The sequence below is a fragment of the Marmota monax genome, unplaced genomic scaffold (assembly GCF_021218885.2).
Source record: "Marmota monax isolate L192 unplaced genomic scaffold, Marmota_monax_Labrador192_F-V1.1 WCK01_AAM20220418_F8-fsc00045, whole genome shotgun sequence".
NCBI classification, from domain to species: Eukaryota; Metazoa; Chordata; class Mammalia; order Rodentia; family Sciuridae; genus Marmota; species Marmota monax.
Window position 1 is genome coordinate 10,952,673 of NW_026692132.1, and position 26,727 is coordinate 10,979,399.

General features: G+C 39.2%; 1 protein-coding gene across 1 annotated transcript in view; it reads left to right on the top strand.

The window, feature by feature from the left end:
* The first annotated feature begins 2,136 nt into the window (after nt 1–2,136).
* The window catches only part of Tmem123 (transmembrane protein 123), a 52,042-nt gene continuing 27,451 nt past the window's right edge, over nt 2,137–26,727 (top strand). Inside the window, exons 1-5 of the mRNA XM_058586166.1 lie at nt 2,137–2,227; nt 3,687–3,794; nt 15,985–16,046; nt 16,103–16,607; nt 20,149–20,196. Coding sequence (XP_058442149.1) covers nt 2,137–2,227; nt 3,687–3,794; nt 15,985–16,046; nt 16,103–16,607; nt 20,149–20,196 — 814 coding nt within the window. The remainder of the gene's footprint in view (nt 2,228–3,686; nt 3,795–15,984; nt 16,047–16,102; nt 16,608–20,148; nt 20,197–26,727) is intronic.

Sequence of the window (26,727 nt, forward strand, 5' to 3'; positions counted from 1 at the left end):
AGAATTAATCAGTTCTACCCAGAGTTTGTCAGTTACCACTATGAGAAACCTCATCTTACCATTTTTTCCACTAGCACAGTGCCTGGAATGGAGATGCTTAATAAGTAAGTATGAATAAATTAAGTCAGAGAAGATATTACAAAAAAAGGTAACATTTGAGCTAACTTGAAGGACAGAAGTAGTATGATCATCACAGGTAGGGGTCAGATGCACAGCAGGAGAGAAGCCAAGGACACAGGAAGAGCCTGGACAAGATGACAGAGTGCAGAGTACATGGATGGCAGGGGCAACAGAAGAGAAGGAAATACACCCAGAGGATAGATCTGGAGAAGAACAGAGGATCACTGACTAGAAGGAGAAGATCTTGGGCTGGTGAAAAACTCAAGTGACTCCTGTTTACTAAATGCAAAGTAAATAGTTGAAGATGAGGACCAGTGGTTGAAATATAGAATGGATTAGACTTGATAATAATTTAATTCTGGAAGAAAAGGGAGAGGGAAAAATTCTAAGAGGACACCAACATTTCCAGCCTTGGGTTCTTCCAGACTCGATAGGAATCTGCTATTTGACCCCTTATCTTTGGTGAGCCTTGTCATCCAATCACCTGGACCCCTCAAGGACTTGATTTGACAAATGTTCCTGATAGTGAAAATCAAATTACTGACCTTTCTGTGTTTCTCCTTTCACTTGCTTTTTGGCCTCTGAAAAAGGCTAACTTCCAAAAAAAAAAAAATGCTAACTTCCTCATCAACTTTGCTGAAGTCTTGCCCTACTAAATGTCCTTTTATACTTTACTCAGCATTTTGTATTTTCCCTGTGAGTCAGCTAAGATATCAGCTGCACTGCCAGGAACTCAAGTCTGTGGCTAGTCACTCTATTTATCATTATATGAAATTTCACCACTTCCAATTTTTAAAAAATTTTTTTATACTTTTATTTTACTTATTTATTTTTGTGTGGTGCTGAGGATCGAACCCAGGGCCTTGATGTGCTAGGCGAGAATGGATCTGGGAAAGAACAGAGGATTGATCATTAACTGAAAGAAGGAGATCTTGGGCTGATGAAAAACTCAAGTGACTCCTGTTTATTTAAAGGAAAAACTAATATTTAATGAATACTTACAATGCCTGACACAACAGATAGGATCGTCTATGAATTATCTCATTTCTGCTTTCTGATATTCCTAATGACATAGGAACTATAGTACCCTTGTTGGCCTGTTGAAGAAACAGGGATTCCAAGAAGCCTTGTGAATAGAGGAAGAGACAGGCTGAGTCACACTGGCAGGTGGCACAGTGAGTGTGTTTAAGTAGGAAGGTAGGTGTACAGCCATGCATCTCTGGGCTCAGCACACAGATGTGTCCCTCTAATTCTTGGGTTTGGTTCTGGGGTTGCCACTGGTGTTTTGGACAGTTGCTCTTGTTGTTTCAGACAGTTGCATGGGACATTAAAGATTCCCTTGTTAAATGAAGTCTCCCTGTGTTACCTAAGAGAAAATTGGAGCTCATAAATGGTGGGTTGTGCTCCACAATTAGAAGTGGTAGAAATGAGACCAGAAGCTTAGCAACAGTGTCCATTCACTGTACTACAGTGTTTTCTTAATCCTGAAGTCAGACTTTTTAATTAGTGTTTTACAAATTAACTGAGTTCATCCATGTGGGGGAAATACAAATTGTCTTATCTACATTGAAATTTAGCTAGTTAACAAGTATTCTCACCTAGGTCAATTTATTAATATTATATTTACAATTTATAGGAAACAATAAAACAAGACGCAAAGCAAAGCAAAACTTAAACAATAGGAACCTTCAAACAATTAACAGTTGTTCAGTTCAACTAGATTAAGTTATAATGGCATCATCATTAGAGCCTTTCCACCTTTCATTTAATATACCAGAAGGTCATGTGACCTAACTGGTTTAGCAAGAAAAAAACATTTTTTTTTCTGCCTCAGTAAAACTTCGTCCTCGTGCTGAAGCATGCTCAGCTTTGTGAACAAGTACCAAATATAATATAAATAAAAACCAAGGCTGCCCTGATAAAAATGTGAATACCACTGCCCATACTTGGCTCAGCTCAGTAGTCCCTGGGTCTCAGGAACTGGCAGGCTACCTGGCAGGCCCTCCCAGAGATACGATGCAGGAAGACAGGCCCCTGGATGACCTCAGTCAGTTCAGTTCTCTCATGAAATGTACTGAGAATGTGACATCCTGGGATGAAGAGGAAGGTCTAGAACAACCTTGCCATGTCCTCCTCCTCATAGAACATCATGTTCTTCTACACTGAAGCTCAGCAAGCCAAGGGCCCCTAGCTGTGTAGGTTGTTAGGCACAGATGAGGCTCCACCATCCTGGACAGCTTTCTTGAGTCTCTGGAGACTAGTTTGCCATAGATCCCAGGCATGTATTTGTTGGTTGGTTAGTTTGTTTATATACTGGGGATTGAACCCAGAGGTGTTTTTACCACTGAGCTAGATCCTCAAACAACCCCTCCTCTTTTTCTAAATCTTTTTATTTTGAGACAGGTTTCTCACTCAGTTTCTTAGTGTTGGGAAAAGTATAAACGGCAGCCATACCCCAGAGAAAAAACCCCAACATGGCGCCTAAGCACCTCTTCTTCCTACCTTCTTCTTTTCTGCAGTGGCGCGAAAAGTTCCCGCCCGTGTGAACTCTCCCACCGGCGCCAATTTCAAATCCCACTGGCGGGGAACCTTAGCCCCAATGAGAACTAATTCCTGGGCTCTGGAGCTGATATCTGAAAGAACTTGCCAATAAACGGGTTGCCTGCCATTTATCTAAGCCCTACCATCTCCCCCTTAGTTCTATATAAGCACACAGCTTTTTGCAATAAAATTGAAATTCTCCCGGCGAAGTGTCTTTGCGTGGGGAATTCTTTCACTTAGGGCCTCACTAAATTGCTGAGGCTGACCTTGAACTTGTGATCCCCTGTTTAAACCTCCCAAGTCACTGGGATTACAGGCATGCACTACTGTGCCCAGCTCTAAGCTTGTTTATCCTTATAGCCTATCTGTGAGTGATAAATGTTTGCCTGACGTGGTGTGTACAGTGTTCTGTCTCACAAGACTCAGGCCATTTGTAGAGCATCTTTGCATGACAATTTTCATTAACAAGAGTGGAAATTGAGAGGTGCTAACCAGATTCAAATACAGACATTTTACCCCTGAGCATAGGGTACTCATGTATTCTAGCTGAATATATGAGTAGCTTACTTTTCCTGGTCTTTGATAAATAAGTTCCAAAAGAAGGAAAATCGTCATGTTCATCTTTGTCTCCTCTCCACCCAGCACAGCCCTGATGCATATTGTGGGATTTTATAACAAATGGGAATAAAGAAATCAGTGAGTTAATGGATGTCCCTGTGACTGAAAATCAGGCAGAATGGTTCAGATATAGTGTATTCTGTGGGAGGCCATCCTCCCACGGGATTTGAGTTACCTCCCTGGCTGGGTGAGAAGCGCTTAGACACAGATGTGTCAGAGCTTTCTCCACCCTTCTCCAGGTCCAAGGGCTTGTCCATGCAGAGGCGTGTCTGGCCACTGCCCTGAAGACCCAATCGTCACCCCTGACCTTGGGATGCTGCCCCCCTTAATCTTCATTGGATGGGCTGTCCTGGGAGCTAGTTTTAAAGGTAATTAGAGTCTTGTCTCTTTAATTTAAAACTCCCTAGCGTTTTGCTTACGGTTCGAACCTTCTTTAATGAAGCCAGCACTGGTTGCTGGACAGAGTATTCCTTCTACGGGTCACAAAGTCTACAGGGAAATACCAGAAGATGGAAGTAAGTTCATCTCAAACTCAATATAAGCCAATAAATGATACGCTGATATAAGAAAAATGAGGACATAACCTTAAGATTGACTTAATAGGTTAGGAGTATAGTGTTCAGAAGAAGAGGTTAATAGGGGATTATTTCCTCCTGTGGTCACTTCTCAAGCATTCCGAATACTGTGCACAATCTGATAGGAACTGGGCTTTCTTTCCAAGATAGACTCTAGCCCTTTTGTTTAGTCTCTTCGCATTGTTTTCTTCCACCCACTAAAAAAAAAAAAAAAAAAAAAAAAACCAACCATTTTCTCTCTCCTCCCTTCATCTCTCTGTTGTCTTTCTTGGAGTTTTTCTCCAGTTCTACAATCAAGTCCCCACACACTCAATTTATTTCTACTTCCCCTCAAAACCCTGTTCCAATGTTATGGTAGCTACCTTTTTTACATAATAATATTAGTTATTTGTGTACCTTTCTTCTTTCTTAAAATAATTTAAATTATAAGACATTGCTCAAGGGCAAGTGCATTGCACTGTTGTTGTTATAACTGGTTCCCATGTGTAATTCCCATCTATTACTCCTCTCTGCCTCATTAGATTGTGATCTTATAAAAGGGAATAAGTGACCTCTGCATCTTTTTAAATTATACACTGCCCCAGCTAATTGTTCTTGGCAAAGAACAAATGTTGCTAGTCTGATGGTTGACACGGATATGTACAAGCCACAGCAAAGGAAACTTACATACTAGGAGGAAATACAAACATGCACTCTGACTGGGAAAGAAGGTTTTAAAACCTTCCTTGGTATATAGAAGGCCACACAGAAATTTACTGAGTCCATATTTTCATGTCCACAACTCAATATGAAAGTTAAGCAACTAAAGATATCTAACTCCCAGAAGAGTAAATACAAATGGCTAATAAATATCGGCAAAGATGTGCCATCTCAGTTAATAAAAAGAGAAATGCCAATTAAGCAAAATGAGACATTGTCATTTGCCTACGACTTTGGCAAAAACTAAAGAGACAGATAATGTTCAGTGTCAGCAAGAATGGGAACATAAATTTTAAAGGGCACTTTCCAATTCATGTCAAAATTTTACAACACACATTCTTTAAGTAAATAATCCCATTTCTAGGAATCTCCCCTTTGGAACTACTATTTACTCATTGCCAAGATACTGACCTATAGATGTCCACAGTGCCATTGAATTTATATTGGTAGAAATCAGAAACAATCTAAATATCTGTCAAAAGCAAGACATGTAAATAAAGTAGGCTATGTAGGCATCATAACAAAGCAAATCTATTTGTACTTACATGGAAAAATGGTTATGACATTGCCAAATTAAAAGTTTGCAAGGCATTAGGTGTAGTATGATCCTCTTATTGGGGAAAAACAAATATAATCTATACCTCTATATTCATATAAATATATAATCTTTTTTAGGGGGTGGGGAATTGAACTCAGGGCCTCAAGCATGCTAAGTACATGCTCTGCCACTGGGCTTCACTCCCAGCTCCCAAATTTTTATATAACAGTGCAAAAACAAAACTAAAACATACAAGCAAAAACAAAGGTCTGCAAAGAAAAATACCAAGTTCTAACTGTGATTACGCTTGGGAGACAAAATAGGAAAAACATTTGTCCTATTTACTTCCTGTATATTTATGTATCTATGTACCTGTGATGGGTTTGTTGATGGTGGTGGTGGTAATAGGGATTGAACCCAGAGGTGCTTTGCCACTGAAGTATATCCCCAGCCCTTTTTATTTTGATACAGTATCTCACAAAGCCACCAGTCTGACCTCGAATTTTTCAATCTCCCAGCACCACATCTGGTTTGTTTAAATTTTTTCAACACTGATGTAATACTTTGACTTTTTTAAAAATAAAAATTAAATAAATAAAATTAGTAGAGGTCTTAAAAGTTATAAAACATTTCAATATTCTAGGAAACTAATCCAACTTCAGAAAATTCATGCACAAAATCTCTTAAGGATTCCTTGGAACTCTATGCCACAAAAATATTCACTCATATGTGTGTTAGTTACAGAACTCTGAAACCTTATGTAGTAGCATGGAATAGTGACATATTGTAGATGAGGTAAGAAAGGAGCTAAAAGAAAAAAAAACCTTTAACACTTAAAACAAAAAAAAAAAAAATGACAACCCAGGAACAAGACTCTCAGAAGCAATTCACCAGATCCTTATTCTATGCTAGGGGCCACAAATTCAAGCGCAAGTATCAGAACTTAATGAGGCCAACTGGGAATAAAACCATAAGAGCCAGAGGGACTGTAGGGAGCATTCATGTACTACGTAAAGAAAGCAACGGTATTCCACAACTCCAGCTGACAAGATAGGTCAGGTATGACCAGATCTTTCAATGTTTCAAAAGAAATAGAAATCAGAATTTTTATATCAGTAGTCCCATCTTCAATATTAGCAACTAGTAAAAAATTTTTATTTTTAAATTCTAAATGCCATGTTGGTAAATACTGTGAACAAACAAAACATATCTCACATCTGTATTTGAATTGAATAGTGAATAAATTTGGATTTTTTTCTCCATCATGGAGGACATTTTATTTCTTTTTGGTTTTTTCCCCCGCTCAGGCCAGAACTTTAAAAGAAAATTAAATATTATATTCAACCTAATGTTTAATTGTAGAATAGTCATGAAAACTTTTATTATTGTTGGTGTTGTTGTTCTTGTCATTTGACATACAATTCCAAAATAAAGTTTTCTGAAAGAATTCATTGAAATGCAATTCATAGCTGAGTATAGAGGCATCTGCCTATAATCCCATCAACTCAGAAGGCTGATGTAGGAGGTTTGCAAGTTTGAGGCTAACCTCAGCAACTTAGCAAGGCCCTAAACAATTTAGCAAGACCCTATCTCAAAATAAGCGAATAAACAATGCTGGGGATGTAGTTCAGCTATACGCACCCCTGGGTTCAATCCCCACTACACAAAGTACATAAAATTTTTTTTAAAATACATAATCATTTTAGAGAAATTAGAAAATTCAGAATAATGGGAAAGGGGAAATAAAGAAAAAAAATCAACCAGATAAATGACTTTTTCTAGTCTTTTTTTTTTCCAGGTGGAGGAGGCGATGATGGTTTTGTGTAGTACAAATGAATAGAATTATAGAATATTAAAAATTAAGAAAATTATTTCAATTTTCAGGTTGAGTTCAAAAATAAACTAAAGACAAGTGTATATTAAAGTCTAGGAAAGTACCCAAATACATTTAATTAGTGCTCCTTCTTGCCAATTTACAGCCCTCATCATCTTGTGGCATCTATTTTGGTAGTATATTATTATACCTGTCTGCATGGAAATGTATCATTTATCTAAATATGAGAGTGTCAAGAACATGGCCATACATTAAACTATTTTATTTCTTCTTTCATGCTTTATACAATGCTACAAACACAGTAAGTGCTCAGTAAAGAACTTTTGAGTAATTTTTTTTACCAATTTCATATTATTTTAAAACACATCTCAGAGTCTCCATGGGGGGCCCCATCTTGGCAGGGTTTCACCTTCCAGGATACTTGGTTCACTCATCAAAGGTACTTAGGGATGGAGAGTGTAGCTCAGCAGTAGAGTACTTGCTTAATGTGTGCAAGACCCTGGGTTCAATGCCTAGTACCATGGTTTTAAAAAATAAAAAATTTAAAAGCCATTTGAGTCTTACTTCCATGTTTGAAGAATGTTAAGGGGAATCAACTTGTAACCTGTAGTGATATTTCTTAAAACCTCCTTGTCCGGATTCTTCTCCCCCACCCCATTTCTCTTGCTTCAGTATGTCTCAAGTCCACAGTGGATTTAAAGTCCCAATTTTGACATTTCCACCCACAAATCTCTCTCAAAATGATTCCTTGTGAGTCTTGGTTTTGCTTTTCTTCCTCTTTCCTTCACCTTCTACTACTCCTACCTTCCTGCTACTTAATCAGCGCCCTTTGCATCATTTTGGCATTTGTTTTTATTTTTTCAACTCAGCCCTTTTCTCTTCCATCTTTGATTCTGCACCATAAACACCCAGGAAGGGTGACAGCACACTCAGCCCTTCTCTTAGACGGAGACACAGGAGTTAAGGCCCCAAAGAGGAGTTGGTAGGAGACCACAGATGCTCCTGATGTAGCATCATTCCTTTTATTCTCATTACACTTAATGATAGAATTCTCATATATTATTTCTTTGGGATTGATTACATTAAAGATCTTTGGAAAAACATGTGTCACTGTAAGGGTAAAATGATGAATTTTCTTTCAAAAGGGAGACCACCGTCTACCTACCTACCTCTCTTTAAGGTGTCACTTTGAGAACATAATAGGCCTAATAAAACTGGCCTGACCTTTTGATTTTACAATGACCCTTTAAACTATAAACACTTTCCTCTGATTTGCTTAAAAATCTCTTATAAGTATGAAATAATCACAAAGTACAAGCTCTTGTAATTTAGTTAAAAGAAGTTTTTATTGTTGTTTCCAATTTTTCTTTATAAATTTGTATGAAAATTTCAGACTTTGTCATCACATTTCTGTTACCTAATAATGCTTACCTAACTTAAATTATGTTCTCTCTCTTCTATATTGGTGAAACCCAAGTTTGAGATGAAACTTGATTCTCTGCTTCTGCCGGCAGGTGGGGTCTGAATAAACTGCAGACCTCTGTAGCCAAGAAAACCTGTTTTGGCATTAGCAGCTAATCACAGCAAGGGAGGCTTGCTGGCATAAACTCTGAGGATCAAGGGTTGCAACCAGCAAAGCTGGTTCTTCTCTATTCTTCTCTGCTACTACCCAGCAGCATGTTGCAGCACTTAATGGCAGACCCTAGCAGCTCACTGCCAATTTCTTTCCAGGTTCTTGCAAATTCCAAAAAGGAAATCCACAGACAAAAAAACAGAAGTCAAGAGTGAAAGAAGTAATCTCCTTTCACTTCATCCCGAGTGGGCCAGGGATGTAACCATCTGAAGGATGGGCTGGCTACAAAATAAGATATGAAAGTAACATATCAAGAAATAAAGACAAAAGGCAAGAATTCTATATTTTTTAGGCAGGGGAGTGACAGGTTGAGTGACCAGAGAAATCTGACTTGTAACAAAGAAAAAGCCAGAGCTTGCTTTATTTATAGCGGTACAGACCAAAGGGGATCTATAGGGATCTTCTTCAGGGGTAACAGGATGAGAGTGGAGATAAACAGGTTGTTTGTGCTTGGCAGGTCACACACACCTCCAGCAGCTGTGTTTGAACGTGGAGCTGTGAACTAGGTCAGGGTGTCAGCATGATCTGGGCTTTCTGCAACAGGGAATTTCACCCAGGAGTTCCCAGAAGAGCAGCTTCTCTGCCTTAATGGCTTGAACATTGCAATAGTTCACATGTAGTTCACACACGGCTCCCAATAGAGTAAGATTTATTTAAGTGAGAAGAAAAGAGATAGAATTTCCACAGCTTGAGAGGAGATGCAGTAGGGGTTCCCCTCAGTGTAGTAGTCTATGGGTTTATATAGGTCCTGAGTAGGGGCTTTGATCAATATCCATGCTAATCAGGTCTTAGGAAAGTACCGAAGTTAGTACTTTGTCACCATCTGTGCTAAACAGTTACTTGAAAAGTATCAATGCTATTGGTTCAGACTGTGACCTTCTAATTAATTGAATCTTTATAGCCCTTGGGTTTGAACTTTCCTGTAACCTCCATTCAGGTCAGCCCCTACTTCTATTTTCCCAAAGCTCAAACAAAGGCTTGGCTAGAATGTTTGGAATGTTTCTGATTATTTTCATAGAGTGGCCTTTACATGTGAAGGAAAAAACCTTAATTGGGGCCCATTACCTATTCTTATCGTATTCATTGGTACACAAGGTCCTTTTGCTGGATTAATTTCCCCAACACTATATGACTCTCCAAAACCAGTTTTGTCTATTTAACTATTGTCTGGTTTCTTCCTTCAGTTCAGTGGTACTCAAAGTGCAGTATTGGATATCCGATAGTAGACTTAGGTAATGTCTTTTGTGTAGTTCCCTCTTGATCCCAGGTACATACCAACATGTGATCACTAAAACTATTTGAGGTTGCCTACCTCTGTATGCATTTCTGATGGAGGGTGATATAGGAAATTTAGAAATGACAGGAGGGATGTGAGGGCAATCTGGCTACAACACCTGTCACCCCACTGATCACCAGGGTTGGTTTGGCTGATCTGGTTGGGAAGGCAGGTGTCCCCTTCCTCCCTCACCACTCATGTGTGTCCCTCCTAAAGCAATGCACTCTGTAGAAGAGGACGACGTTTCCGGTGTAGAGGAGGACGGTGCTTTGTTCAAGGGTATACAAATAGCTGCTCTCCCCTGCTAGAACCCCCAAACAAGCTCTCAGAAAGGAAGACAGTAGGACAAAATTTAAAGTGTGAATATTTCAGGATGTGGGATGTCGAGCTAAGAACCAGCCACTCGAGCCACAAGGAGTCAGTCTTAATTCTCTTTCCCTCAACCACCATATCCAATTCACTTTACTCTCAATCCACATCACAAATACATTAATTTCTTCTGTTTTCACTACTTCTATTCTACTTCAAGCCTCCAAACAATAGCCTCCTCACTGCTCTCCCTATTTCTACCTTTGGTCCTTTCAATAGCAACTGGTACCATCTTTTTAAAAAAATATAAATCAGCTGCTCAAACTTTTTTGAGTGAATGGTAAATCCTATTGCTCCACTTTCCAGATGAGACAGGAAATACTGAGCTGGGACTAAGACTATATCAACTTTATTTCTTTTTCTTTTTTAATTTAAACTTCCCTACAATAGTTATTTTATCTTTTGCCAGCTTCTCTGTCATGAGTAGCAATGAAATCCTTGTTATGCAAAGTGTTTATGTTCAGAGGCAGCAAGGAAGAAAGGCTGAGGACTTGCAATGAACTCCATGTGTAGGCTGAAGAAATAAGAACACCAAAGGATGGGATAGGTGGCAGTGACTTTAAATAGGAAAGAAAAATAGGCTGAGTCCCTTTTGCCTCCAGTACAGAAGAAACAAAAGGAGTCAAAGGAAGAGCAGATAAATAACTGGGGTCTTAACAAGGGGAAGGACCATGAGGCTTCCCTATGCTCACCCAAGTTGAAACTTGTGAACTCTGATCTCTTCTCTTCCTATTGTCCTTATAGCAGGGCATAATCCTGCCTAGAACCACCACCACCTCCCAACCAGGCAAATCCTTTGGATTCTAACTCAGCTCCCCACTCCCTTTTTGAGAAATCAGCCCTTTAAAACTTCAGTCCTCCACCCAGAACTTTCTTTTCTGATCTCCTTATTTCAAAAGGAAAATCTAATTGTGTAGGACTTCATTGTTCTCTGCTTATTGTCTTATTTTTACCTTCACTTGCCTTTTGCTCATTTTATTTCTACCTTTACTCTTGTGTCAATCTAGAATCCTACACAGAATAGATACCCAGTAAATTCTTTTTGATTAATTAACAAGATTCATACTCTGGCTATAGTTTGAAGAAAGAGGCAAGAAGGGAAAACTAAAAGGAGAGGTAAGGAAAAAAACACAAGAAATATAGGGGTCTAGAATGCAGATGAAAGGAAGCAAGGTACTGGAAGGGGGAAGAAACCCACCAATCAGCTTTCATTGTGAGGACTTAATCATAGTTTATAATGTGTTGTCAATCTGCTAAAATGGAAGTTGACAGAAAATTGGCAGAAACAGAGAAATGGACACAGGCCAATTTACACTCTTTTGTTAAATCTTTCCACAGCAGTGCCTAATTTGCAGCTATCTCCACCACAAAGCCAGGCAGATTCTGATTCTTTCCTCATGAAAATACTGATTTATCAAAAAGTCTGATTTATTCGTAGAAGGTCTGTAGACAGCAAACCAGATGAACCTTCATCTATCACCTGTTTCTTTTTCAGTGAATAAAAATTTACTGTGGGTTTTAAACAAGTTTCACCAGGAAAACATGAAGTCATTTATCTTTTGGATAATCTTTTGTATTATCTTTTGTATAACAAAAGTTGGTTTCCATGTGGAAACCAACTCACCTTTCTCCTTTATCAATATTTCTAAACTTACTGGGGAGATTTTTTAAAATTATGGTAAATAGTTATAATAACATTTCCCATCTTAACTATTTTTGAATGTACAGTTGAGTATATTTACATTGTTGTATAATCATCACCATCAGCCATCTCCATAATTACTTTTATTTTGCAAAATTAAAACTCTACATATTAAATAATTTCCATTCTCCCCTACCTAACCCTTTGGCAACCACCATTTCACCTTCTGTGTCCATGAGCAGAGACTCACTCACTTTTAAACCACTCAGTGGGGTCTCTTGAATGAGCCAGGAGATCTGTGTTCTTTATTGTTGTTTTGCAGCATCTAGCATAGTGCTTGGTACATATCATGTGTTCAGTTAATTTTTAATTATTGACTGATTGAATAAATGATGGTTCCAATGGAGCCACCTTCAGGTGACTCTAAGTCAAAGACACAGACATACAGGAAATACAAGATGGACAAAAAAAAAGAAGAACACCATTGAAGTGGCAGGGTATCAGAGCTTTCCTGCTTTTTATCTCCACCCAAAACTTATTCCATAAATTGAATGCCTTCTATTTGATGGGAAATGTATTAGGTTTCCAGAGAGGACAATGTGAGCTTTCTTATTATTACACCATAGCACTTACCATACTCTTCTATATTTGTCTATGTATTTATTTTGCCACCAGACTATAAACTGTGTGAGATCAGCCCAACAAACATCCAGAAAGTATCTAGTAAATAATCTCAGAGATTGTAGCCTGCTAAGGGGAAAAAGACTCACAATCACATGTAGTAAGGATCCTTGATTGTGGGAATCAAAAGCTGCTGATTCTTTCTAATGCAGCAGGTTCTAATGCAGGATTGTTGGAACTGATTCAGAACTGAGGCTAAGCCTCCAGGAATAATAAACAAAACCATGGCAGAACTAGCTCAATGAGTCTCTGTTGTAGCTCTAGATTAATGCCACTTCTGCATCAAAAACAAAATTTTGCAGCCACTGAAAACCAGTAAAGCCAGTTACTTATGCTTGATTTATACCAATAAAACTGAAAGCCCCAGAGACTGTTTCTTCTGGTTATTTATACCCAAATTTTAAGTTTCACATGAATATGCCTGACTGGTAGAATCTAAGTAACATTCTTGTACCCAGTTGCAAGGAAGGATAGGAATTTGAGTTCTAAATAAAAGAAAGGTAGCCAAAAGATGATGGGCAATTCTAAATTTGACAAGTGCCCACAAACTGTATCAACACATGACAGGAGCTGGATTTGAATATATATATTCAAAGTCTTTTGTTCTCATGGAACTTATATACTTGTAGGAAAGAAAAAAACGGTGAACATATAATTGGGCCTAATGATGGATAGTGCTATCTAGCTACAAAGACAAGTAAAACTGTGAGCTAGGGTATCCATGAAAGGTTTTCTGAGATTAGAGATGAGCAGAGGCCTAAATGATAATGATATGAGGCAGCAATAGCAAAGGCTCTGGGATAGGAATTGCCTTGGTAATTTTGAGTATTGCAAAGAGACAGAACTGAGTAAGCGAAGGGAGAGAAAGTGAAAATGAGGTGGGAAAGGCAGCCAAGAACCATGTCAGGTCAGGCCTCACAGGCCATGATTTTGGATTCAGTTAGGCAGCTGGTGAACAGCATGATCTGACATATTTTAAAATAATCATATTGGCTAATCTATGAAGAACAGATTTTAAGGAACAAATGCAGAAGTGGGGAGACCAAGCTGATCAAAAGATGAGCAGAGGAATCAGATCACTAAGATCTTCTAGATAGTGTGTGTGTGGGAGGGGGCATAAAATGTGAAGGGAATCTTGAGAGAAGAATGAAAATCACAGGATAAAAGATCAGAAGGTTATCTTGTGCAAATGGAACATCTACCTAAAAAAAAAAAAAAAGCGCCATAGTGAACTATAGGCCTATTCAAGAGGTTGAAATGGGAAATTTTTAAGGACAAAAATAAAAAGAATTACATCACACATTTTGAAACAATAATTCTTGGCCACAAGATTAATAACAAGAGTGGCATTCATTTAAGGTTGAAGAGATAAGTTGCTAGACAGATGTCCTCGTAGAAGTATATTTGTATAAAGTTGTGGCCTCTGTGCAAGCATGTGGTTCTGGCCACCTTTTTGAAAGTTACTATCAGGAAATCTTTGGTAAGAATCCTTTCTTTTTAACTTCCCAGTTTATTTATTTATTTATTTATGTCCTTTGGAGGGGTTGACACAAGGGATTCCATTTTGATTCGCACAACTTTCACACTTCCTTCACAGGAAGAACAGGAGCATAGATACAAAGCTGTAGAAGACTCTAGCATGTTTGGAAATTTTGAGTAGTTTGGTGAGATTATAGACTGTCATCAAAGCAAAGCTGCTGGGCACGCACACTCACACCATGGTGTGAAAATCAGACAAGAGATCTGAGGTGACTTACATCAAGGTCAGTCCCAGGAAATATTGTCAAGTTGACATCTTGTCTTCATATTGTCTTTGTCTATTTCTGCTGCTATAAGAAAATAACTTACATTAGGTAATTTATGAACAACAGAAATATGTCACAGTTCTAGAGGCTGGAAAGTCGACAATCAAGACATTAACTGATTGGTGAAGGCTCTCTGCTTCTTTGATTGCTTCTTACTGTGTCCTCTTATGGTAAAAGGGGCAAATAATAATAATAATAAATTTATATCCCATAAGAACATTAATTCCACTCACGATGGTGGAGCCCTTACAGTCCAATCACCTCCTAAAGACCTCCATCTCTTAATACCACCACAGTGAGGGTTAGGTTTCTTTTCCTTTTTTCTCTTAAAGAGAGAGAGAGAGAAAGAGAGAGAGAGAATTTTTTAATATTTATTTTTCAGTTTTCAGTGGACACAACGTCTTTATTTTATTTTTATGTGGTGCTGAGGATCGAACCCAGCGCCCCGTGCATGCCAGGCAAGCGGGTTACCACTTGAGCCACATCCCCAGCCTCGTGAGGGTTAAGTTTCAACATTTGAATTTAGGGAGTGGGGAATATAAACATTGAGGCTGTATCACACTTTCCAGTTCATATCTGGAAGCACCAATTATTTACCCCAGATTGTATATCCACTGAACCCCCAGATTTTTCAGTGAAATAAAGCAACCAACACCTAAATGTGCAGTGCTTACTTTTTGCCATGGAAGATACTGGGAAGTATTTGCAGGTTAGCTGGTTTAATCTACAGAGGAAGTCTTTGTAAATTTAGAATAAATTGCCCTGGGTAATCTTTATGATCATTCACATCTATACTGATTTGCCGGAGAACAGAAAGTACTATCTCGCTGGGCACAGTGGCATACACCTGTAATCCCAGTGGCTCTGAGGCTGAGGCAGGAGGATCAGGAGTTCAAAGCCAACCTCACCAGAAATGAGGCGCTAAGAATGTCAAGTGAGACCTTGTCTCTAACTGAAATACAAAATAGGGCTGGGGATGTGGCTTAATGGTAGAGTGCCCCTGAGTTCAATCCTCGGTACCCTCCCCCCCAAAAAGAAAGTACTATCTCCCATAACCAAGTTGTGGGAACTTAAGTGCAATTTAGTCTTTATGTCATACAATCTGGGTCAGGTTCCAGATATCTGCAATACTTAGAACGCTGAGGGCTTTAAAATGCCCTGGATCCTTCTGTCTTCCACTTCACTTGAGGGTTCCCATCCAAACCAGGACTCAGTCTTTGTCCTTCTCCTACATCAACCACAGGATACTTCAGAGTTCTGAGCAGAATCAAAAATGCAGACTTCAGAAGCACTGAGTCAAGACAAATGATAGCTCCAAGGGCTTAAAGGACTTAGCAAAAAAAAAAAAAAGAAAAAGAAAAGAAACCAACAACAACAACAAAACCCGTCAACAAGCTATTTCATCATAACCACACAGCAGATGCCAAGAGGAAAGGGGCTAGGTTAGACTCACGTGCCCCAGGCCTAGGTGGCTGCGCTTCAGTGTAAACAGCTACCAACTCCTCCACGAGCCCCACGACCCACTCCACTAATGTCTTTCGGCACGAATTCTTCTTTGGTGCAGTAGATGGGCTACAACTGGGACATGTCGATCTTAGATATTTTACGTTTGAACTTAAGCGACGAATTTGTCGATCCGCTTTCCCCCTTTAGGCTGGGTCACCCCAGGGGGCTCTGGCACCCAGGACTCTTCTGAGGGAGTCCCATCCTCTCAGGTTTCTCTCATTAGCCCTACTTTTATCATCCCGCCTGCAACTTCCCCGTCAATTAGAGCCGCACGCACCCGAGTCCCCACCAGAAAACCACTCTTCAAAAGCCTTCCTCCCAGGCCGAGCGCAGCCGGGGCGCTCAGCGTCTAGAAAGGAAGCGGCGCCGGAGTTCACCCAGAACCACGCGGCCCCTGCAGAAGAGCAAAGCTACAGCTCGTGCTTTCGGCCTGGAGGCGGGAGGAGACTCGCCACGCCCAGGGCCCCGCCCCGCGCAGCGCGCGACGCCCCCTCAGGCCCGGCTCCGGCGCCCTATTTGGTCATTCGGGGTACAGGAGGCGGCAGTGGAGTTGTGCGCGGCGGAAGGGGACGCGGGGCGGGCTCGGGTGCGCAGAAGAAACGCTTTCTCCGCTACCTCGGCTCCCGGCACGTTTGGGACCCACGAGGCCGCCGCATCCTGCTTTGGAACAATGGGACTCGGCGCGCGAGGTGTTCGGGCCGCGCTGCTCCTGGGGGTGCTGCAGGTGCTGGCGCTGCCGGGGGCCGCCGCGGACAGCTCAGCTCCGGCGGGTAAGTCACCCGGTCCCGGGAGGAAACGCGTAGCTGGCTGTGGGTTTCCAAGTTGGGCTCGCTTGTGCAAAGTTCTACGTGTCGAAGGCTCGGGGCCGACCTGGAGGAGACCGGACGGGTTGGGGGAAACTGAGGTTTGGGCAGGTCTTCCGCTTGCCCTCGAGCCGCCTGCTCAGAACTTTGTCCGGCCTTTCTCCTGTTTGGGAAGCGGCAGTGGCAGGCCCGGGAGGGGTGCTTATAACCTGTTGAGTTATCCCCAGGACGGGCCTTAAACGGAGGGCTCCATTTCGTGTTTATAGCCTTTCCCCGAAGTTAATGTGGGTTAGAATTGGAGGCTTCTGTTTGTAAGCAAGATTAGGTGGGTTGAAAAATATGTCTACCGATTCCTGCAGAAACATGTCTACCAGCTACTTGGGGAACCTTTCCAGTGCCTTCCCGGGAGTTTCATCCTCCTCTTGTGTAGTATATCCAAATGGATTGCAGTCTCAAGGTCCAGACATTTAAAAGTTAGACTTCAGGGCTAATGTAGCTAGTTGGGAGTTTTTGAAAAGCATACCTATTTCCCCCCGGCGCAGGTGAGGCTTGTAGTGTATGCCATAAACTCGCGCGTCAGCTGCGCAGCGTTTAAGATCACAGCTGCAGGGTCGTAAGGAGCCCTCGAGGTCGTCAGTAAGGACATAACAAAATAACGTTGACATTTCTTTTTTGTGGAAGGGATTTTGTTTCCTTTAAGGACGTTGGCCCTTTGGAGTCTTTGAAAAGAACTTTTTGGATAAGGCCAGGAAGCTGGGATTTGCTGTGTAAATTCTGTTTTCCTTTGTCAACTGTTATAGAAGTTGAGTCACCGAGTATTGATCAAATAAACTAGGATAAATTGCCTTAAGTAACCAAATTTCATGGTTTTAAAGTCTGTTCAGCCGCTATATAGTTAACCTTAGATTAGTTTTATCAAGCAAGAGATAAGGAAGTCATTTTGCATAAACAACTGGTTATGGCACAACACCTGGTTTTGCTGGAATAGTCTGGGTGAATTAAATAACTTTTGTTTTGCTGAATTTGTTTGTTTGCTTAGTTGTACCTATGACAAATTGAGTTTGCAGACCTAATTTTGAAATCTTTTAAGAAAAGAAATCAGTAAGATCATGTTTGTGGTTTATCATGGTGCTAATTTTATACAAATATAGGAGATGGATTTCATTTTTTAGAATTTGTTGGTTTGTGTGTGTGAAAGTAAATGTTTTTACTGTTTCTCTAATGAATTGATTAATTAGGAGTGTCCTTGTTTTTCTTTCTTTTGCCCTCATAAAACAGGTTTTTTCCCCCCTATTTTAACACGGTTTAGTTTTGTTAATGTGTTACTAGGTGTTAGTGCTATTTGGAAATTTTGGAATGTTCTACTATAGTAGAACACTGATTTCATGAACTAGTTATTACCACCATGAGCTGGAATTCATTTCTGCAAACTAGAATGTTACTGTGAAACTAGACTGAAGGGTCAATAGAATTCTCAAAAAATCAATCAACCCTTCTAGTCTTCATATACCGTGTGTAATCAGTATAAAGTGTCATTACAAGGTATAACGATTTTTAACAATCATACTAAAATGTACATAGACAATATTTGCTGGACTTTTTCTATATACCATACACTATGCTAATTGAGGGCCATAAATCATCCTATTGGATTTTCACAGTATCATAGTGTTATCCCATCTTACAAGTGAGTAAACTGAGGTTTAGAAGTGAGTCAACAATTAATGCATTTTTTACTTCAGATCAAAATCCAAACTTTCAGCCATTTCACCATTAAGTCACATTGGATGACTTTGGCTGTTAAAGTAGGTAATGTTTGTATTCCACAATACTGCCATTTCTAGAATGTTCTGGGAAAAGATAAAAATGTTAAAATTCTACTTTTAAAATATTCAGTCTGCTGCATGGTTTTATAAATATCCTGAGTTGGATAGAGGGAAGAACAAGTTAGCATATCAGCAAACAGGATGGATAGATTGTGGTAACCCACTGAAGGGCATTAACAGAATAGGCCAGAAGTTCTTAGTTATTTTCTTGATGACAAGTAACAGAAACCCATTTTTAACAACATTAGGGGAAAGAAGGGACTTTACTAACTCTTAAAACTGAAAAGTCTAAGGATTGAGGTGGCTTGGAAATGGCCATGGGTTCAAATAAGTCATCAACAAATCATATTGCAAGAGTGATGACAGAAAGGAGGAGAAAACAGGAGGCATATGCAGCAGTCCAAGCAAAAGATGACAGTGGTAACGTAGATAAATATTCAGGGGTTGATCACTTGTTAGTGGGACAAAGAAGAGGAAGGAATGAAGGATGACCTTGATTTAGGGGTTGAGCAGCTGGTGATGCAACAACTGGGAAGACAGGAGGAGGAGTAAGTTTACAGTAGAAAATCAGCAGTTCTATTTGGCACTCATGTTCTGGCTTTGGAATCAAATCAGCCTGGTTCAGACTCTGCCCCTTATCTAAGTGGATGGCCTTCTCTGGGCCTCAGTATCTGTCACTGCAAAACAGTATTCCTGTTTAGAATTTTGGGGAGGGTTAATGCAGGTAGCATGATCCACCCAAAACCTGGTGTGAGGTAAGTACTTTGTGATGTTAACAATTATTTGATACTTTGCTGCTGAATACATTGGTATAGTCCATTGATCTTGACCTTTTTTGAGTCTAATATTACACTGTATCCTTTTGTGATAAATGGATTATAGTCTCATCACGAGGAAGACATTTGCATGAGAAAGATGTTTGCACAAGTTATAAAGATTTCCAAGTTCTTGTTGCTTACTTCTCTTTGTACATTGAGGGATTTTTGGTTTTGTTTTAGTGGGAGTGTTCATCTTTGTGAAGACTACACAATAATGCACTTGCTCTCTTCCCCTGTGGTACATGTATTTAATCTTCCATTATACAATACTCATGGTGGACAAGCCAGTCTGAAAAGTCATATAACTGGGGCATAGAATTCTTAAATTTTTTTTCAAATTTTAAGGTACTGGCTAAAAAATTGAAAGAATCGTACTGAGACTTTCAGTAAGAAGCAAAAATGCTACCCACTTCATCTCCATTATGTGAAGTTAGGATGTGGATAATGCAAGACCTTGAGGCACCCATGAATAGAAAGGGGCCATCCTGAGATGGTCCACTCCACTCAGAAGAGCAGAGTTGTCAGTAGCAGATATTGGTTCATTTGTCACCACCTTTCTGCCTTCATGTGGATGAATGAACTGTAGCAAAGCCAATTGGCTGTACATAGTAAATACTGTTTAAGTGTTACATAAGCTAGATGTTTTCTGTCTTGAAAGCTCCAATAATACAATCTCAGAATTACTGGTGGCTTCAAGGTATGTTTCATAGCAACAGCGGCAAAAGTAGAACTTCCTGTGGAATATTCTACCCTCCCCCATATCACCACCATCACATCCCAGGGGCAGAAAAAGAACACATTGCCAGTGTTCTTAGTTAAATATTAAATGTTCTTTCATAACAGGATCTCTCTCTATTTTTGTAGAGTCTCCCAGTGTGCTTCTGCAGAACTCCAGTGCTAACTCCCTAGCAGGTGAGTTTTAAAAGATTCAAGAAATGGATCTTATTCTAAGGTGCAAAAGTAATAACAGCCAGAGGTGTACATGTAAGCTGGTACACTGGCCTGTCTTAACCATGTTATTCATCCATGAATCCATATAGTCTACCTGAAGGGCTGCCCAATGTATGCATTAATAAATGATAGTTTTCTGGGTTAATAGTCTTTCTCAGCCTAGCGAAGGTGTGAATAAATTCTAAAACAAGCTTGTTGGAATTTCATACTATGAATTTTGAAGCACGTTTTTAGAAGTGAATATTTTATATTCTGCCTGCAGATATGAAACATGAATATGTAAATCTTCAGGTCTTGCTAATGAAACAAGTCATTCTAATTTGCAAGAGTGACAACAGAAAGGAGGCAAAAACAAGAGGCATATGCAGCAGTCCAAGCAAGAGATGACAGTAGTAATGTAGATAAGTATTCAGGGGCTGATCACTTGTTAGTGGGGCAAAGAAGAGGAAGGAATGAAGGATGACCTTGATTTAGGGGTTGAGCAGCTGGTGATGTAACAACTGGGAAAACGGGAGGAGGAGTAAGTTTACAGTAGAAAATCAGTAGTTCCAAAGCAGTTGATTTCCTAATCAAGCATGTTCTAGTCATGCATTATTGCCTTTGGCTCAGTTACCCATCCCTGTCCCTATCATTTAGGCTACCTTAGTAGGGTCAGTTTTATCCAGACATGGCAGGGAGGGACACAGCAGTTTTGAGCAGGTGGACCTGGCTTAGGCCTAGAGTTCTGCAGAAGAGGGTAATGGATATTTGGGCATAGCTTACTCAGATAATTCTATGTACCAATTAAACACTGGAAGTCTGAAGTGGAAAGAATACACACTTACATAGAATACATACACAAGTAAGTAGAGAATGACCGGAGAAGGTCAGCGTCGCATCAATTGGTCAGAAAAGACTTCTCTGTGGTGGGGTCATTAAGTAAGACCTGATAGGCAGAAGAGAGCCTGTCCTGCATGTACTGGAGGGAAGAACATTCTAGGTAAAAGGAGTAACTGTACAGATGCCCTGGTGCAGACACTCTGAAGAAGGAGTAAGCCTCTTGTATACGAGGAACACAATCAGGGTACTGTGGCTGGCACACGGAGGTGAATGGCAGTTGCAGTTATGTTATTGCTTACAGAAAATTAGAAACAAAATATAATATTTAAGAAAAAGAATTAAGTTTTAGATATTGAGAATGTAAAAGGCCAGAAATGTGAATTCTGGCAACTTTTTTCTGTCCCCTCCCCTCCTTCATGTAGGCATTAGCTTTTTATGCATCAAAGTTCTCTAATGATTCTTAACCACAATGCACTCTCATGTTCTGTACCCTCAAGACAGAAGGTAAAATAATAAGTTGTAACTATCCTGGTATTTTCTTTCCAGAAACATTCCTCTGTTCTTAAAATGTAATAATAAGCCTGAATCCCCTCTGAAATGCTTCCAGTTCAGATCACGAATTGCTGTTGTATTTTATTGTGGTATAAATTATAAAAGGAAACTTTACATTTTAAATATGTAGTTATTTCAAGGGTCACAGAGATGGTAGTGAGTGACTAGACTTTTGTATGAATTTTAATAAAACCCAGAAAATCATGATTGTATACTTGAAATAGTAGGAACAGGGAGAGGTCATGATAAATGGGAATTAGGAGAGAATAAGGAATGCACACACACACTGAGAAAGTATGCAGAAGTCCCAGAAAGTCAGTGAAAAACGGCAACAAAACTAAGAAAAATTGAAAGTTTGGAGCATTTTAATGTTTTCTCCTCTCCAAAAAAGCTGGACAAGCAGAAGGTGATGTACAAGATAAAACATAGGACCAAAAAAATAAACTTAGGGCAGAGAAGTCAACTACCTGATTAATATCTAGTCTTTTTTCCTGTTGTCTTTCAGTAATGCCTGCAGGGGGTCTAGAACACCCAAAGTGAAGAGGTGGTGGAGTCTGAATTCTAGTTTGAAAAGGAAAATGAACTCCACTGAAACTGAATACTGCTTTTCTTTTCTTTTTTTAAATAAAATTAATAACAACTTTAATTGATAACTTGAACTTTGTATTAGAAGTTTTAGTATAATAGCAAAACAAAAATAAAACTCATAAATATTGGAAGTCGTGAAGTAAAGCTGTCATTATTCACAAATGATGTGTGTATGTATAGTATATAGTATTCCATAAAATATCCAAAAAATATACTGGAAGAATTGAACTTAACAATTTTGCAGGATACAGTGTCATTATACAGAAATCTATTATTCTTCATATTAGCAAAATTATTAGAAAAACGAAAGCTTTTTAAATTACCATTTGCAGTAAAATTAATAAAAACAGTCACCTAAAATTAATCTAATTAGCAAGATGCAAAACTGCTTTACTAAAAATGAAACACTGCTGAAAGAAGTCTGAAAGACCTAAATAAATAGAAAGATATACCATATTCATGGATTAAGCAACTTGATATCATTAAGGTGTCAGTTCTTAAATTGATCCATCAATACCAAAATTAAAGATAAATCATAAACCTAAACATAGTGCTAGAACTAAAAAGTTTCGGAGGGGGGGGACAACATAAAATGACCTCTCTAAGATTTGAAATAGACAAAGATTTCTTAGAACACAGAAGTGAGTAATCATAAAATTTAGCAAATAAAATTGGTATTTTATGCTTTGCACATTGCTTATAAATATTATTTTGTTTTTGTTCAACAAATAACTAAAAAATTTAAAGTTAATAAAAACAACCTGGGGCTGGGGTTGTAGCTCAGTGATAGAAGGCTTGCCTAGTATGTGTGAGGCACTGGGTTTGATCTTCAGCACCACATATAAATAAAGAAGTAAAATAAAGGTACGGTATCTATAACAAACAAAACACAACAACCTAAAATAAACTGTCAGAGATATTAGGTGTGGACTGATAAAGATGTACATTATAGTAACAAACTGCCTAGTGGAAAGTTGGTGGAGTAAGACTCAACTCCATCTCAGAAATACAATAGTAACACGAAAGAGCAAGTTAGAAGACAGTTCCCAGAAGAAAACCAGATGGGGACCACATGGTCTACAGGCAGAATTTATGATAATGCAGGAATATAATAGGTCGGCTGGAGACCTCTTCACTTTGGGTGGACAAGGAAGCAGTAGGTCACAGCACTGATTCCTCCTAGCCCCAGCCTCGTGCTATTTATATATGACACCATAACATTTCTATAAAGATCTGTACAAACCTTCCTCAGAGTTCACTGTCTGGCCTTGATGTCTTCCTCTTGACTCGTGACTATTTCTTTCAGACTGAAATTGATGACTTAGGTTGAGCAGTACATAAAGACTTCTTGGGAATAATTTTTCTAAGATACATAAAGGAAGAGACTTTGCCTGAGGTACTGATTAAGCAGTAATACTAGACATTAGCAGCTTGATTCTTCATCTTTTTGCTCATCTGTAATTTTTTCCTTAACATGTAATTTTGTTTAAAATTTAGTATAAAATGCAAGTAATGCATGTACATAATAAAAAGTTCAAACAGTACTTGGAAAATTTAAAGTACATGATACCTATTCTGTTAGTCTGCTTTTTTGTCACTATAGTGAAATAACCTGTAACAATCAATTTATAAAGAAAAAAACAGTTATTTCAACTCAATTGTGGAGGTTCCAGTGCATGATTGGTTGGTCTCATTGCTTTGTGCCTGTGGCAAGGCAGCATGTCATGATGGAAGTAAATGGTAAAGCAAAACTGCTCACCTCATGGGCGCGGGGGGGGGGGGGGGGGGTAGTAGAGGAAAGAACTAAGATCCATGGTCCCCCTTCAGTGGCATACCCCCAATGACTATAAGCTACTTACATTAGGTTCTGCCACCTCCCATTAGCACCACCCTGGGGACCAGACTCTAAATGTCCCCTTTGGAGACATTTAAAATCCAGACTATAGCATCAGTATTCTGTGTGTGTGTGTGTGTGTGTGTGTGTGTGTGTGTGTGAGAGAGAGAGAGAGAGAGAGACAGAGACAGACAGACTGGGCTTGAACCCAAGGGTGCATTATCGCTAAGCAGCATCCCAGCCCTTTTTATTCTTTATTTTGAGACAGGGTGTCACTAAGTTGCTTAGGGCCTTGCTGATTTGTGGAGACTGGCTTTGAACTTGGGATCCTTCTGCCTCAGCCTCCTGAGTCACTGACACTACAGGCATATGCCACCATATAGCCAGTTGTCTTGTTTTCGAGTTAATTACTTCAATTCTGAGTCAGTTTGAGAATATTTTCATATTGGTTTGGGGGAGTTGTTTGTTGTTGTTAAGGGGACTTTCTTATTTTTTTCTTTTTGAGGATTGAACCCAGTGTTTTACCATTGAGCTATAAGTTTAATCCTTTTTACTTTGAGTGGAGTCTTACCAAGTTGCTGAGGCTGGTCTCATGATCATGCTTCCTCAGCCTCTGGAGTCACTGGGATTACAGGAATGTGCCACAGCACCTGGTCGTTTCTCTTTTTTTTAAAGCAGTTTTATTGAGATGCAGTTTACATACCATATTCTGTGCTTTGCTATGGTTTAAGTATTTCCCCCAAAGACTCATGTGTTGGAAGCTTGATGTCCAGCTCAGTAGTGTTGAGAAATGAAAGCAGCAAAAGGTCAGGCCTGGGAAGGTGATAATCTACCACCTCTTGAAGGGATTACGCCTATTTTGTGGGAGTTGTTTGTTATAAAGTGATGCCTCCCTGTGAGCATAGCCCCTTCTGTATGCTGTAGGTCCTCTTCGTTCCTCCACCGCGTGGTGGCTTAGCCAGAGGGACCTATCTCCTCAGAGCTGAGCAGATGCTGGCACCATATTCTTGGACCTCCAAAACTGTGAGCCAAATAAAATTCTTTTCCTTATAAAGTACCCAGAGTCTCATATTCTGAGATGGCAATGGAAATTTAACTAATAAACCATATAATTCATTTCAGATAATTCAGTGTCTTTTACTATATTCATAGATATATGTAACCATCACCATACTCAATTCTGGGACAAAAGAAACCCTGTACCCTTTAGTTGTCACCCCTACCTTCCAATCCTAAACCCTAAGCAACAACTAGTCTACTTTGTTTTTCCATAATCCCTCTTATGAACTTTGAGTAGGCGTCACATAGTAGCTTTGTGACTGGCTCTTTCACATAATGTTTACAGTGTTCATGCAAGTCATAGCACTTATCATTAATTCCCTTTTAAGGCCAAATAATATTTCATTGAATGAATAAACTACATTTTGTTTATCCATCTGTCAGTGGACATCTAGGTTTTCACCTTTTGGTGAAATAGGCACAATGCTGCTATAAACATTTATGTATAGATTCCTGTGTGGACATGTATTTAATTTTTCTTCAGTATGTACCTAGGAGTGGAATTACTGCATCATATGGTATGTCTATTTAGCGAACTACCAGACTGTCTTCCAAAGCATCTATACCATCTTACATTGCCATCAGCAGTTCTGATTTTTTCACTTCAAAACTTACTGGTCATTGTAATGGGTATATTTGGTTGTTTTGATTTGCATTTCTTTAATAATTAATGATACTGAGCATTTTTTCATATGCTTATTGATCATTTGTGCATCTTCCTTGTAGAATGTCTTCTTTGTAGAATTCAAGTCCTCTGCCTTGTTTTTTTTGTTGTTATTGTTCTTGTTTTGTTTTTTCTTTTTGGTCTTTTCAATGTAATGGAATTTGTATATCTGTGTGGAGGGACTGAACCCAGGAGACAGGGCCTCACTGAGTTGCCCAGGCTGGCTTTGAACTTGAGACCCTTCTGCCTCAGCTTCCTGAGTAATTGAGATTGCAGGTGTGTGCAGCTGAACCCAGCCTTTGCCCATTTTTTAATTGGGTTGCCTTTTTCTTAGCTTCTCTGGATCCTTTTTATTAATTTTTTTCTGATTGTAAAAATAATGTATGATTCTTGTGAAAGTTGTGTAAACTGTAGCAGAGGGCTCCCACCAGAGATTATTGTCATATGTAGTTGGTAACAAATTGCTAAGAGTACATTTTGATTGCTCACCACAAAAAAAGAAAAAAAAAAAACTATGTGAGAAAGTGCACATGTTAGTTTGATTTAGCCATTTTACAGCATACACACATCAAAACATGTTGTACCCTGTAAGTATGAACAGGGTGTGTTTTTTAAGAAAGGAGAAAGTACTCCACTAAGTATTTTTAGTTTTAGTTTAGCTTTTTTTTTTTTTTCCAAATGAAACTTAACCACACAGTTTCTTAAAACGGGAACCTTCTTCTACAAAATAGTTCATTGTGGTTGCATCTTTATAACATGAAAACAACTAGTTGAAAAGTGATACTTTAGTCTGTTACCTGTCAGTTCAGTCAGAATTGGTTTGTCTACATTTTTCACCCCACAATGAATTTGATTCATTAAATTTAGTGCTCCCACCCTTGGTGTGTATATTGTATTGTATTTCAGGGAAAATACAAAGAGAAAAATAATTGTCTTGCTGTTAATTCAGTGTTGGTAGGTTATTTAATCTGAGTCT